We start from the raw sequence: 14,820 nt of genomic DNA, 5'->3' as shown, positions 1-14,820 counted from the left end.
AGAATTTAATTTATAATGATAGGATATCCAGTGAATTAAGTTGATTCCAGAGGAGTAAACTCATGAATTTTGTGATCAGCATGATACTGATATCAATATACCTTTTAGATTTTAAACCTTTCCTTAGTACAAAGGATTTCTATCTCAATACCAAAGAGATTGGGTAAATTATTGACTTCAAAATCTTCAGTTGTGCAATTCCTTTCCATTAGAATATCATCTCTATAATTAAAGCCTTTCAAATCCAAGACAGTCTATATGTTCAGTGCAACAAATTTCATATCTGTTGTTTGTGTGTGTTTATGTGTGTGTGTTTCTTCTTGATAACACATCTAACACTATGTATAAAGAATTTCATGAATTTCTACATTTGGTCTGAGTGGAGAATTCCCAGTTTTCTTGGAAATCAATGGAAGATTGAGCTAAAGGAAAAGCAGAACCTATACATTTTTTTTTTCTTTTAAAACAGACCCATTTTAATAACAAATACTAAACACAAACTACAAATCATAACAATACATTTCTTTTGGGGCACACACACACACACACACACTCATACACTTGTCTTTATTAGAAGAACTGGTAATTTGGTCTCATTCATGCCAGTTTACTCTCACAAATATCTGTGGTTTTACAAGTGAAAATTACTATGTTAAAGCTAGGCCAGAACCTTCCCGAATTCTTTTGGTTAGACTCCAAGGGGTGGGGGGATCCTTCTTTTCAAATACTAAGCAAGGTACAGCTCATAGTAATGATAATGGTAAAGATGAAATCTATTGATTTCAAATGGAAAACATTGAATAAACAGGGAAGAATATTTTAGGTGGGAAAACATCCTCTGACAATTAGGCCTAATTTTCAAAGCAATATCAGTTATTCACTGACAAACAGTATTTTTTTTTTTTCTCTCTTGGAGTTGGACTAATATGTTCTTTTACTTCTTCCTCTTCTGTATTTTCTATAATTCTACACCTGACATTAGTAACTTTTATAACTCAAACGTATGACTGCTATTTCAAGATAATTGATGTTCACAAGTATGATAAAGTTGTTTTAATAGGCATTTTACTTTGATGAAGCTTATTATCTATTCTCAGTAATATGATGGGCTAAATCAATGAATATAATAAAAGTTATGTTCAATTATATTCATCAAAGTTCCATTGTGAGTGCCCCTCTTATCTGAGGTCAGCTCATAGCTATGTAGTGATTTTGGGGTGGGAAGTGTTGAAAATATATGATGTACTACTTAAATATTATCCTTTCCCTATCAAGGTAGGTTTGTAAATGATCCTTTAGGACAGCACTGACCAGTAGAACTCTCTGTGAACTTGGAAATGTTCTATTTGTGTGCTGTCAAATATGGTAGTTACTAGACATGAGAGGCTGTGAAGTATTTAAAATGTGTAAGTGTGGCTAGGGGCTGAATTCTAGCCAACTAGCCACATGTGGTTACCACATTTGACAACATAGCTATAGTTATTGCATAGCCTGGCCTAGAATCAGCATCTCTGACCCTACATCCTTTAGTCAAGAATACTGGTTCCCACAGGGCAAGGTCCTGCCATATAACTTATATTGTTGAGATAGTGCTTATTCTAATAAATGGTGCTACTCAATTTGCATGGTGATGTTTTATTACAGCAAAAGCCTTCTTTATAGATAGAATATTCTTTCAAAATTTGAATTTTAAAATTTGAATCCCTGTCCTTTGTCTATGACAAAGGAAATACAAATATTTTATACCTGATCATTCTTTAAACGAATATTCGGATGTCAATACATAAAGTCAATAAGGTTGATTTAAAAATTGAACCCAGGTATTCAAGAAGTCATTTGGAAATACCTAAGAAAGAGTCCTCTTAAGTGGAATAAATAAAAACTATTGTATTTTCCACAATTCAAAGTGGGATTTTACTCACTGTTTCTACAACCCCTTGGAAATTTTAAACTAAAATCTGTTTCCTTACCGAAACTTTTTTTCCTCCTTCACGCGCACACTCTGCTTTGTTATTGTAGGGTGGTTCATGTGGGCTGGGCTGCTGGAATTGATTGTTTTCATGTAGAAAAAAGTTGTTAAAGGATCTGTTTGTTCTTCAAGACACATAAAGAATCACATGGCGTCAGCAAACATACCAGAGGAGAAACCATTTCTAGGCCAAATTGTACGGCCTACCAATCTTGGCAGGGTTCCTTTCTCAAAGAGTGGACTTTGGGGCCCATAATGAGGCTCTATTCAGCAGGCCGGCTTGGCTAGGTCAGGGAAGGGGGAAGGAGGAAGATGTGTCCCAGGTACTAGGGACCATGTGAATCTATTCCTCATTTAGACTTAGTTTACAAGTAGAGAACAGACACCAAGACATACAAGAAAAGACGGAATAAAACTGTTGTATATCTACGTATGAAGAGTTTCGCTCCGCCATGTTTTCCCCTGGTCAAAATATTCTTGGGGGTCACCAATACAAACAGCACACACAGTTGACAGTTCCAAATCTGTGCCTTTCCTGCACGCCTGATAGAGATGAGCAGAGAAGATCTCACAGCAAGGGTTGTGACCCTGGAACACTAGTTTATTTGTGAAGAGAAATGGAGACTGCTTGGGAAAAAGTTAGTGAATCCTGTGCAAAGGTCTTGTTGTACACTTCTGTCTGAAGTCTCACCACCATGACAGACAACTCTGCCAGCGATGGGGACCCTCAGCCAGTGGGCAGCAAGGCAAGCCCACCTTCATATACACAACCCCTTCAAGAAGTGATTAAAAGCATTGCAATCAGTGATGGGCTTCAGTGAAATTGGAGACATTGAAATTAAGTGGGCACTACTAATTAGAGCTTTTGTGCAGGCCCTGTGTTTGCTGAGTAGTTTATAAACACTAGGTGGGCATACCAGCACCTGTAGTTTATTGGAACATGTTAGTGAAACTATAAACTTCAATTTCAGACATTCAAAAGACAATCATTTGGAAGCTGTCTTAGCCATACAAAAGTGGACTGAGTCAGCAGATAAGGAATTGGTTTGAGTTTGAAAGAAAATCAGGTGGAGATGTTTGAGCACTTAATACAAACAGAATCTGAACCCAGTCAGACAGCACTGGTTTTCAAAATTCGGTGGCCAAATTTTGGAAGGAAACTTAACATTTTCAAATGGTAAAAGTTGCAATGGGCTAATAACTTCCAGTTATCTATGAAGCTGTACACCTTGGTTCTGAGAAAATGAACTTTTGAATGTAGTCTTGTTCAGAACAGGTCTGTGTTATAACCTGAGAAATTAAATAATTCCTTTCTTTCCAAGTAAGACTGACCAGTGACCTATGACCAATGATATTTGTGGCATTTCTAATTAAGCAATAAAGAGGACAAAATTTCTACTAGATAACTTTATAAAATCTGGAATGGTGTAGGGAAGGAGGGCTTGGGGACCTGGGCATGAAGCCCTGGATTGGGGAGATGGGTCCCCCAGAATGAACACTGGCTTCATTAACACAGCACATGTTCAGCTACCTGCTCTGTGCCAGCTGCTGCACCAGGTACCATGGTGTGTGTTTTACTAGAGATTTAAACGGGTGGTTCCCTGAAGAGCAGAGAATAGTGAGGTAGCAATAGGGCCTCAGTGACAATGAGCAGGGCTTTCGGAGAAAGAAAGACAAAGGACAAGACTGAGAGTGACAGAGTGAGAAAAGCAAGAAATAAGCAGTCCAGTCCTGGAGCAGCCAGGATAGAAAGCAGAGTAGCTAATAGAGCCTTGCAGAGGTGGGAGAGGCGTAGACAAGAGGACCCAGGGAGGAGAACCAGCCAGAAGCAAAGAGAAGAAACAGAAGCAAAGAGTACCTGAGACAGAGTTAACGAGAGGGCTCTGAGCCAGAAGCAAGAGGTGAGGAGAAGCTGAGTCTTCTGGGTCTTTTTTTTCCCCTGCTGAATAGAGCCTTGATTATAGTGTTACCCAATGTCTGATCAATTTCTCTCTATTTTTCTTAACATTTCATAGTGAGAACCACATGAACACAAAAGTCACCCCAAAGCTAAGAACCTCAAGTCAAGTGCGGGCGAAAAACTCCTTCTATAGCTGCAATTAGCACCCCAATTTAGGTATAATATCATAAAGGGTGATTTCAAAGAAAAATAAGTTTTTAACCACCAGGTTTATTTTAGCCCACTTCTGCCCAGTGAGCCTAATGTGAGTCCATTTTTTTTTTTTTTTCAGTAACAGCTGTTCTTTTGAACCTTCTGAATAGGCATCTGATTTAGATTTGAAGGAAGTCATTTTAGAAGCTGGGGCAGAATCTCATACAAGCAACTCTGATAAACCCAAGCCCGTGCACCACAGACTTCTTTAAAAAAGCAAGAAATCTTGGCGGCTAGCAAGGAGCCAGAGTTACTATTAAATCTAAACCCAGTGGACACACTTTCCTCTTTCAGGCTGTAAATTCAGGCCTAAGTGGTTTTAAGACCATTTCCTAATTTTGAATTTAACATAGAAAATATATCTGCAGCCCAGCTACGCCAGGGGAAAAGCTTCATTCAGTTTTATTGGATCCCAGCTCCTTTATGACTCTGTGGCCTCTGTTGGAGAAAAACATTCTCACATAATGAGCTTTTACATCATTAAATTGGAAATGAAATAACAGTTGACAGTAGCAGTCCCTGCATGAACTGTCTGGCTTTGGAGCCATCATTTCCATGACTAAGTTTGCTTGCCTGCTCCTCGGCAGGGTTTTAGGTGAATACACCAAATAAATGTAACTTGACCAAGACTACCTGTATGTCTCATGCAATTACTAGAGAAAATTATAACAGTGAGAGGTCAGAAAAGTCTGCCAAGCTATTTTTTTTTTCCCTGGGGCGGGGGTGGAGGAGAGAAAAGAAAAATAAATGGAGCTGCAGGAAATTTAAATATAGTATATATTGAAGTGCAAACCATTAAAAATAGTCATTTAAATACTTACAATTCCATCTCGATCTGGTGAACCTCTGTAACAAAAAGAAGTTGATAGTTAGGACTGTGAATCTTTCTGACTTCACAGACTAAAGTATCAAGAGTAAGAATCATGAACCAACACCTTCCTGCTCCCCTGTGTCCACCCCAGTAAACCTGTATAAGGAAAACTAAATCAAAACAAATTGGGGGAGTGATATTTGAGAGTGAGGTGTGAGAGAAAGATGGTCATCGAAAACCGAAGCCCAAAGGCACAAGTTGGTGGTGCAGTGCCTTGGCCGAGTTTTGAGAGGAGATTTCATTAGTGTCTGCCCAGTCTTACTTTAAAAGTGTCACATGTAAACCTATGTTCTCTTTCCACCCACTGCAAGTGATCCTGAACTGTCTCTTGCTAGGTGAAACTTCTGAGGTATTTTCGAGCTTATTTTGAAAATCTGTATCTTCTCCTCATTTCTGTATTTACATATCTTTTGATTATAGGAGAACAGGAAGGAAGAGCATATTTTACCAAATGGCTCTTTCTGATAACTAAAATCCAGGGAAGCTGTTTTGGGGGACACTCTGCTGAGGTGCTCAGTGCTTTAGTGTAAGATGAATCTGTAGGTTTGGATTTCACCATTTCATAGTTCTATGACCTTGGACATGTTACTTAACCTCTTTAAGCTATATTAAGTTTGTGTGTGGGTCTCTATAAATGTATGTATAAAATAAACTTATAATAGTTCTTGACACATTCTAAGTCCTCAAAGGTGTTAGTAGATTATAATAATTTCTTTTCTATTTTATGATGTCTCTTCACCAGGAACACAAAACTGCTCACTTGCAGGCACACTGGAAACTGGGCTGGATGAGCAGAAGTAGGGAGAAGCAGAGAGGGTCTCCACTGTCACTTGGTAACTTCTGATATTAATTCCTTGTGTAAGGAGCTTACCAGATTTGTGTTTGGAAAGGAACCTGTATTTTGGGGAAGAAAATCTTAATAAGTACTTGGAGAGAACTGTGACATCTCTAGGAATTTGGTGGGGTTGGAATTGTTCTTGAGAAGGTGGAACCAGCTAAGGAAATTCTTTATTGCTTCATAGGGTGGGACCCATGATGGTGGGGGCGGGGAGCAGTGGAAAATAGAGAGGGAGAGCTATTAGGAGAGAGAAGACAATTAGACATTTGGGCTCAGATGATTCCCTTCCCCATCAACACCACTTCCAAATGAGTGGAATAGTCCAACTGGATTACAAAACATTTGGTAGCATCATTTTTGATAATTAGTTCTCTGTCCAAACAGATGCAGTGGTTAATTCAGTGATACTGGGGCCAAAAGCAAAGAGGACTCAGATGTTGAAAGACAATGGGAGTTGATAGAGATCTTGGAGTATTTGGACATTTCCTGGGCATGGGAATTAAATGGTTCAAAGAAATTTCATCTAAAATAGAAAGGCAGAAAAAAAATCTCATCTGGCAAAAGTTATAATTCATTGAACAAATATTGGGTACTTAAAATATACAGGCAAGTGGCTAGGACAATGGGATAAAAATAATGAAAAGACATGCTCAACAAAGAAAGAACAAGGCAGGCAAGTCTATCCAGTGAGTTACGGTGGCCATAATAAGCCCAGAATAGGACAAAAGCAAGAAGACAGAGGCCAACCTATACTAATCAAAGATTAGTTTCCTTCGTATATCTATCTGTGCAAAAATGGGCATTTCCTGTTAGGATTTCATCCCCTGCCAAGTGAGCTGGGAAAGAGGTGGTTGCATCAATGACTTTAGGACATATTCAGAGGTACTGATTCTATAGAAGTGCCTTTGGGGACAGTCAGCAATAGATGTAGAGAAGAGAAGCCTTTGGAGATTGGCTTGGCTGTGGTGGTGCCCATTATCACATCACTAGGGGATATTAAGTGGGAAGCCACCTGATCTGTGCCTACGGTAGTTATTGGAATGGTATTTCAAATTTTTAACCAGAAAGACTGTATTGTACATAACAACATTGGAGTCTGATTTTAATGCATTGTTTCATCAGTCGATGCACATGGGCGGGTGTTTTCTCTCATGGAAGAGTAAATATAGTGACTAAGAGGACCAGCTCTAGGGCTGGACTACTTGGGTACAACCAAAGTAGATTTCCCAGCTATAGAAACTCAGGCAAGTTACTTCACCCCTTTGTGTCTTGATTTCCCTATCTAGAAATGGCATGTGCCCACAGGACTACAGGAGGAGCCAATAGGTTAATAAAAGTGAAAAGTCTGAAACAGTGCCTAGATCACAGTGAATATTCATTAAAGTTTATTTCCCCAGGATGGGGAAAGATTTTAACTGCCTCAGATACTTGGTGTATGTTGTAAATTCATTTCCTTCATTTTTTGAAGTCTTTAATTTTATTTTAACATAGTATTTTTCTTTTTAATGACAGACCCATTATATTTACGGGTATCTATTTTCAAACTAGTCATCCACTGTGGACCGTTGGCCTCTTGTTTTAGAAGTTTTGGTGACTTCTTGAAACTCTACCATTTGTCTTTCACCCTCCTGTCTGGGTGTTAGGGTTTGGAAGTGAGATATCCCCCAAGATCACATGCGAGACAATATAAGAAGGTTCAGAGAAGATTGGGTTGTGAGAGTCTTAATCCATCAGTGAATTAATCCCTTGATAGGGATTAACTGAGAGGTAACTGAAATGGAGGTGGACATTGCGGGTGTCTTTGGGGTATACAAAATATCTGGCAAGTGGAGTCTCTCTTTCGCTCTGCTTTCTGGTCAATATGTGAGCTGCCTCCCTCTTCCACACCATGATGTCCTGCCTTACCTCGAATCCTGAGGAATGGAGCCTGTCGTCTATGGGTTGAGACCTCGGAAACTGTGAGTCCCTAAATAAACCTTTCCTCCCCTACAATTGTTCTGGTTGGGTCCTTTAGTCATAGCAGCGAAAAAGCTGATTAAAACACTGGGTTACAACCTCGCCCACCCACACCTCTTCTTCTGGATGACCAGTGCACAGGCACTGGTTACTGGACTAGGATACTAGTTCCAAGCCTTATTTTCTGCCTAACCTTTAGCAGGTTACTTAACCCTTTTTGGAATTGATTTCTCATCCCTAGAACTGAGATATTACTATTAATCCTATTGAATTACTGCGAGGATTAAAAAGGATATCAGTGCAACAAAATATCCTGCACAGGGCCTTCCACTTAGCACAGGCTCTCTCTCTTCCTCTACCAGTCACCGTAACGATGATCAAATCAGGAAGCTCTGGTCCTTACCCCACTCTTTATCTACAGAGGTTCAATCAGCTGTAGTTGGAGCTGGCAGCTACCCTAGCAGGTTGCTTAGCAACGCCAGTGAATTGCAACAGCCCTGAAAACAGTTTGCATCCACAAGGTCTCAATGAGTGCAGTCTAACATAAGCATTAACCAAAGCTGAAGGGACAGCAAATTGCCAGAGCATTTCACCAACCCCTTTGCAATTATGATTCATTTTCCAAAAATGATATGAGATCCAATTAGAGAATGGGGGAGGGTAATTCATGGAAAAAAACAACAACAAAACCAAACAGCTTGTCCTTGGACCAATCACCAATGGGGGAACCAATTTACAACTAATTTGCTATCCCGTAAGTAATTTGGGCACTCAAATGATAAGAAGTTAAGAAGAGATGCTTGGGATTCTCTAAACAAATGTTTCATTAAAGTACCACAGAGACATATTGGGCGTCCACCCAAAGCCATGGGGAATAACTTACTCATCTTCGTAGCTTTGGTATTGGAGATGGAAGAACAGTGCTTTGGCCACCTGTAAATTAGCTCAGCTGACCCCAGGGAGGTTACTTAACCTCTTCTTTTCCTTTCAGGAAAGCTTTTTAGCTTTCTTCACACACCAGAAATCTCTGGTGCAGTTATCGACACTATTTTCATAGAAAATTAGTTTGCTTCTGCTATAATGTCCTCCTGAGATGCATGCAGCAGTGTCCCACACAACAGGTGGCACACTGTAGGTGTCAACAGATTGCTGATATGCTGGTGGGGTATCTGGCCTTTAGGGAAACCTGATTTCATCTAGTGTACACTTTTTTCTTTCTTTTTTTTTTTTTTTTAAACATGTGAGGAAACTAGGCCCTGAGAGGGAAAATGTAATTTCGAAGGCTGTTGAATTATGGGCAGAACTGGTGTAAGAGCCCAGAGGTTCCAACCCTAGCAAAGGGACCAGCACTTATTCTGCAAGGTTAATCTTTAGGAAAATGACAAATGTATTCAGAAACAATGCAAATATGATCCTGAAAAAATATTATAACTCAATAATTTAGAAAAAAAATTCTGTAAATGTAATTTTCAGGAAATATTTACCCAAAGAGAAAATATAAAAAAAGAGAGTTGACATTTGGCATCTGGGCAAAACACAAAACAATAAAACAACAACAACAACATTTCTCCTCCCAATCCTTCACATTGTTCGCCTTAAAAATGTTCAGGTCTTCTTACCTACTAGGGAAGAATGGAAGTCCAGATACCTCAGCCTGGCACTTGAGGCCCTTCCTATCTGGAACTCATCTCCTTCCCAGCGTTGCCTCCCATTATCACCTTTACCTATAGCCTAGGGAGACACCTTGCCCCACTTACCTGGTCCTGGATGCCTACCGGACTTTCCCACCTGTCTACCTTTGCTTTTGTGGCTCCCTTTGCCTGAAATGCATGTCCTCCTCCTGAAGGCCAAACTGAGGACTCCTCCTGCCTTGATCCTCAGTCCAAATGTAAACTTTCTCACCTTCAAATTCCCATGAAATTCCATTTCAATTGCTCACAAGGAACTTATTACTATTGATTTATATCAGTAGTGATAAGACTAGTAGCAGCCGTCATTTACGGAGCATTTGTAAAATACTAAGTACTAGTAGGCATTTCAAATATTATCTCATTTAGTTGTAGGAAAGATGATTTAATTCATATAGTCAGTATTTTATCCGTGAATTACAAGTTTGTGGAGGACAAGGGCACAGGGAAATACTGAGCACCTTGTGAGAAAATTTATGCACACACACAAAATGCCCAGAAAATCAACGTGGCCGCCTTCATTTTCACCTCTACCTGTACCACCTTGATTTTTCCATTTTCTAACGTTCTCTCAGGGAATATAGCCAAATGAGGGGTTTAAGAGCTCCATTCTGCTACTCAGCAGACCACCCCAGATCTCTTCCACCTGGTCACAGCCAGCCACAGCTGAGTCACGATTCTCTCCTTATGGGATATTTCACTGGAATGCTGAGTTCTGGCCAGCTAACCTCATGTATGGAGTTATCTGCCTGGCTCAGAAGGACATCTGAGATTTTTGTATCAGAGTCAAATATTTTTGAAAAAGAATTCCAGATGGTCAAATAACTAAACATAGAATGAAACTGCTATTTATTGATGTTTTCAAGGGCCCATCAGTGTCCATGGGCAATCAATTCTCTTGAATAAGACCGTTTAAACACATAAAAGCATCCCTGTCATTGTTTCTGGCATTAGTTGCTTATTCACAGGCAAATATCCTATCACTCCTGTGAATTCTGTTGGCTGATTTATGATTCTGCTTGTACAAAATCTTGGCATCTCAAGTAAGAGCTTTAGGATGGCATGTAGTACACATTTCTGTCTTTGGCTAGGACTAATCTAGCTAAACAGGTGCTTTGTTGTTTCTTCCATTCAGATATTAGGAGCAACCCTAGAAGTAGAAATGAGTGCTTCTAGGTCCCCACAAAACCATCAGTCATACTTTGTGCTTCCCAGGACTGCTGGCAAGCAAGGCTACCAGGTGGTTTAAAAAAAAAAGAGAGAGAGAGAGAGATGAAAAACTGAACATATGATGACAATTTTTCACCTTTTTTAGCACAAATCTAATAACTAACTAATTATGCTGAGAAACTACAGTTTCCCATAAATGGGGAGAACAAAGAAAACTACAGGATATTCAAGGAAACTCTGCGGCAATCTTTGAGTGACAGCAGCACCCTGACAGCTCGCTTGCAGAGGCATGACGCTCTTAGAGTACATACGTAGAATCAGTGTCCTTTTCTTTCTTCCGTATTCCAAAGGCCTTCCTTGTACGTTTTTTCAATCCTGTGGGGAAACAGGAAAGGGTCAAAGAGTTCTATTGCAGCACAAGTAAACTTAGTTTGGAAGTTGCATCAGCTGTTAAACTTGCATGTTCAAAAGCAAGTTTATGTATGTGTTTGTGCATATATACATGACTCATTATTACATTTTCCATAGATGTTTATCAGAACTTGGCACTGTAAATTCGTAGCACTACAAGCAACATAAGGACGTATGGGTATGGAGAGAATTGCAAGCTTTTCTTAGACTACTGTTATTCATCACCTAGATTGAGGCTCTGTCAAAAAACTGAATCACAGATTTAGAATAGCCATTTCCAGGTTGGACATATTCTTGAGACTGAGATCATACTAAGAAATGGCTCATGTGAACTCTACCAAGAGAACTATATTGACCTGACACAACTCTATATTTCTATCTCATTCTTTCCTAGGTCTTCCATTTTTTTTCAAGGCTAGATTGGATTATTAACCATTCTCTGAACATACCTCAACATTAGTACCAGTGTCTCTTCCTTGTGTACAAGATCCTTACCTCTGGTTGAGATTTTAATTCTTTAAGGCCCAAGCCACATGCTACATCGTCTGTGAGGGCCTCTCAACCCTAGTGGTGGAAGACAGTGACTATTCTGGGCTCTTCAACCAGAATGTTGTTAATATACGTTATATCAAATGTCACCACTCATTAGTTACTACCTCAGTTTCTGTGATAGACCAAGCCTTTCTAGGATAGAGGCCAATGCCTCCTTATTTCTCTTACATCTCATACTGGTACCAGATAATATTTATTGATTATAAGTGTTCCAAGAAGCACCATTCAGGCAGCAGTAGGGTAAAAATTCCCCTTTCTTCTATCCTGACAAACCAAACCCAGTCTTGGGTCTCTGCTCTTATTTAGTCAAGGCTCTGTCTGAGCTTCCCATCTCCTGCACGTTGCCAGCAATCATGTGGCCTGTGTTACTTATGTTAGGGAATATTTTTCAAATATACTAAATGCCAATGTTGATTTGAAAAGTTGGAGGTAGAAAACTCACGCTTTGGGATTTGTTTGGCACTACCAGGTGGAACAAAGGGAAAAACACTGACAGAATCAGGGATTTGATGACACCTTCTTCCAAAACATGTGAGTCAGCCCAAATCGCTCAGATTATCTGAGTCATTTATTATCTGCCTCTTAGGATACTGCTCAAATATGATCTCCAAAATGTCTCTGTGCAGTCTAATTTTGCATTGTAATAAACATACCATTTAAGACACTTAGGTCTTTAAAATGTCAGTATTTATTTATTTTTTAAAAAAAATCTCCTCCCATATGGAACTATTTTCTATTATTCTTCAAATGATGAGTTTATAGGAAAACTTATTGACATTTAAAACTATCTACCCATAATATTTAGGGATACAGTCTCTCCCCCTTTCATTTAAAGTTTTATTGTTTAAACCTTTTACTTCTCTCTCACCTCCAATGGTTGTATTTTCTTATAGGGAAAAAAAATATCATAGTCACATTGTTTTCTTCCTACAATTTTCCTTGGATTTCTACTCTCCTAAATGATTTCTCTATGCTTCCAGTTTAGCTTTGTTTCACAATAAATGCTGTATTCACAAATCATTACTGGTGATTTTAAGACCACAAAACTAATCTTGTTTTTATCTTTTGCTTTCAAGTTCTTGATTTCTGGGAGCCCAGTCTTTAAGAGATAGCATACCCTACCAAATAGATTAAAAAATACACACAAATTTCAGTAATTATTGTATTAAATTAGCAACAGAATAGGCTATAGTAGTTTTCCAGAGATCCTATCCTGCTTTTGACCACCATATCTGGATAACAAACAACAGGAATTAAAAAACATAACGAGTTATCCATTTTCCAGTAAAAAGTACATTGTATCCGAAGTTAGGAGACGTAAAAACCATTCCCAACATCATTTCTAATCACACAGCTTAATACAAATTACATTCTGTTTGTGTTTCAACCTCTTGGCCTATATATACCAAATCAGCCAGTAATGAGATAAAAGAATTTGCTTACTTTCATAAAATGCTATGTCAATTTGTAAGTATAGTTTCACTGAAAGTCATGTTTCTAATACACAGAATACACTTATACATGGAATATAAGTAGAAATATATCATATATGTGAAATTCCAGAAAAAATGCAAATCAAATTGTTTAATAAGAAAAAGCATTGATCAAATTATCCCCCAGGAAAAGTGGAAAGATTTGAGAAGTCTGAAGTATGGAAAAGTATGAAGAAAACCAAAAGATTACAGCAAATGAAGTTATAAAGTATACGTTGTTCTTATTATAACCGTTTTTTTTTTTTTTCAGAAAATTTTAGAAGAAGCAATCACACTTTCTGTTAAAAGTGAATGGAGAAGGATGACTATGTCTTTTGAGAGTTTATAAGAAAAAATATTTAAAGAAACTTTTCAAAAAGGAGAAATGATATTTAAGGATACTCTAAAAATAACAAGTTTCAGACACTCGTCTGATAATCTGATAAGCTTAAAAAACACTTTATCCAGTGATTCCCACTTTTGATTCCATAACTACATGAAGACTGTAATATTAATTTCTGCAGTTGAATTGTTTCTAGCATAGATTTTGGTCACCTATTCTTTACTGAGAATGGGAGGGTAAAAATTAAGTGTTTTTGAAAAATGAAAGGACTTTTCCCTGCCAATATCAAAACAAAGATCCAAAGGGAGAGAATTCTGTTACACTGATAATGAAGGGCTAGCATGGTTCTGGCTGAGTCCTAAACAGGAGATAACTGAGGGGGTGGCATCCTGTAAGCATAAGGTGAGGACCATCCACATAGAAGATGCCTAGAAGTGTAGGTGGAGGATCCCACCAAGAAGCCCCTCTTCCTCTCTGTGTCCTCGACTCCTTCCTTTCCATTGTTAGCTGGTAAGATGACATGGAGGAGAGGTCACATGTGGAATGGTTATCTCCCTAACATCTTGGCAGCAATTAGTTTATCACAGAGCCATTTTAAACAGACTAGGCTAGGAAGAGGTGAAAGGAAGAGTTAAGGAGAAAGCCTGGTTCTAACACTGGAGGTGGGTGGAGGTAGGTGGTGACTGGTGCTGGCTGTGTCTTTGATTGTTGGGGGGCAGACTTTTGAAGATGCTGTTTCTGCCTGTTCTGCTTACTCATTTCACAGCCTGGCTTACACATTGCTTTGTCTAATTGCTGATGTTAAACACCCATGTAAACTACCTTTAAGATCCTTAAGAAAGCGCCACTTTGGGGGAATCACATTTCTGGATCACTTCTCCTCCCCACACTGTGCTTCTGAGCCGAGCTAGACAAGGCAAGGACTAGGAACAAAGCCAGCTCCTCAGTGACCTAGAGCTCTGGAGGAAGAGGAGCAGCTTTGGGAAGAGGCGGTAAGGTTGGGGTTTAGGGTCAATACAGAGACACAGTTAATAAGGAATCTAATGCATCTCATGCATGTCTTCCCACATAATACTCCCCCAAAACAGAAGTAGGAAGACAGCAGAGAAGGATGAAAAATGTATGGCTGTCTTTGGCATTCAAAGATCTGGGTTCAAATCCTAATTTGACTACGTGAAGACTCTCATTTGCAGCAACATAGAGAATCTAAGTACTGTGCTACTTTACAAACACAGTCCATCTCCTTGCTGGACATGAGATTTGGAGAGGCAGTGTCAGTTTGTCTCTGTAATTACTAGGAGTGAGGGGAAGACAGCTCCTGTTTATGGAGTACTCTGTGTCAGCCACTGTGCCAAGCACTGGGCATAGATAGGCTAATTCTTTCAACAACCCCAGAAG

General features: G+C 39.1%; 1 protein-coding gene across 15 annotated transcripts in view; it reads right to left on the bottom strand.

Moving 5' to 3' along the window:
• Nucleotides 1-14,820, bottom strand: part of Sgip1 (SH3GL interacting endocytic adaptor 1) — a 201,273-nt gene that overhangs the window by 100,509 nt on the left and 85,944 nt on the right. For 8 of the 15 annotated variants that reach the window (XM_071617925.1, XM_071617928.1, XM_071617930.1 and 5 more), the window contains exons 3-5: nucleotides 10,956-11,019; nucleotides 4,943-4,967; nucleotides 1,971-2,042 (exon numbers count right to left, since the gene is read on the bottom strand). In XM_071617925.1, the coding sequence (XP_071474026.1) occupies nucleotides 1,971-2,042; nucleotides 4,943-4,967; nucleotides 10,956-11,019 (161 nt within the window). The remainder of the gene's footprint in view (nucleotides 1-1,970; nucleotides 2,043-4,942; nucleotides 4,968-10,955; nucleotides 11,020-14,820) is intronic. The other 7 variants (XM_071617936.1, XM_071617929.1, XM_071617933.1 and 4 more) reach the window with 2 other exon arrangements.

The sequence above is a fragment of the Marmota flaviventris genome, chromosome 10, assembly GCF_047511675.1.
Source record: "Marmota flaviventris isolate mMarFla1 chromosome 10, mMarFla1.hap1, whole genome shotgun sequence".
Lineage (NCBI taxonomy): Eukaryota > Metazoa > Chordata > Mammalia > Rodentia > Sciuridae > Marmota > Marmota flaviventris.
The sequence above is the reverse complement of the archived record's forward strand: the minus strand, read 5'-3'. Positions and strand labels throughout refer to the sequence as shown.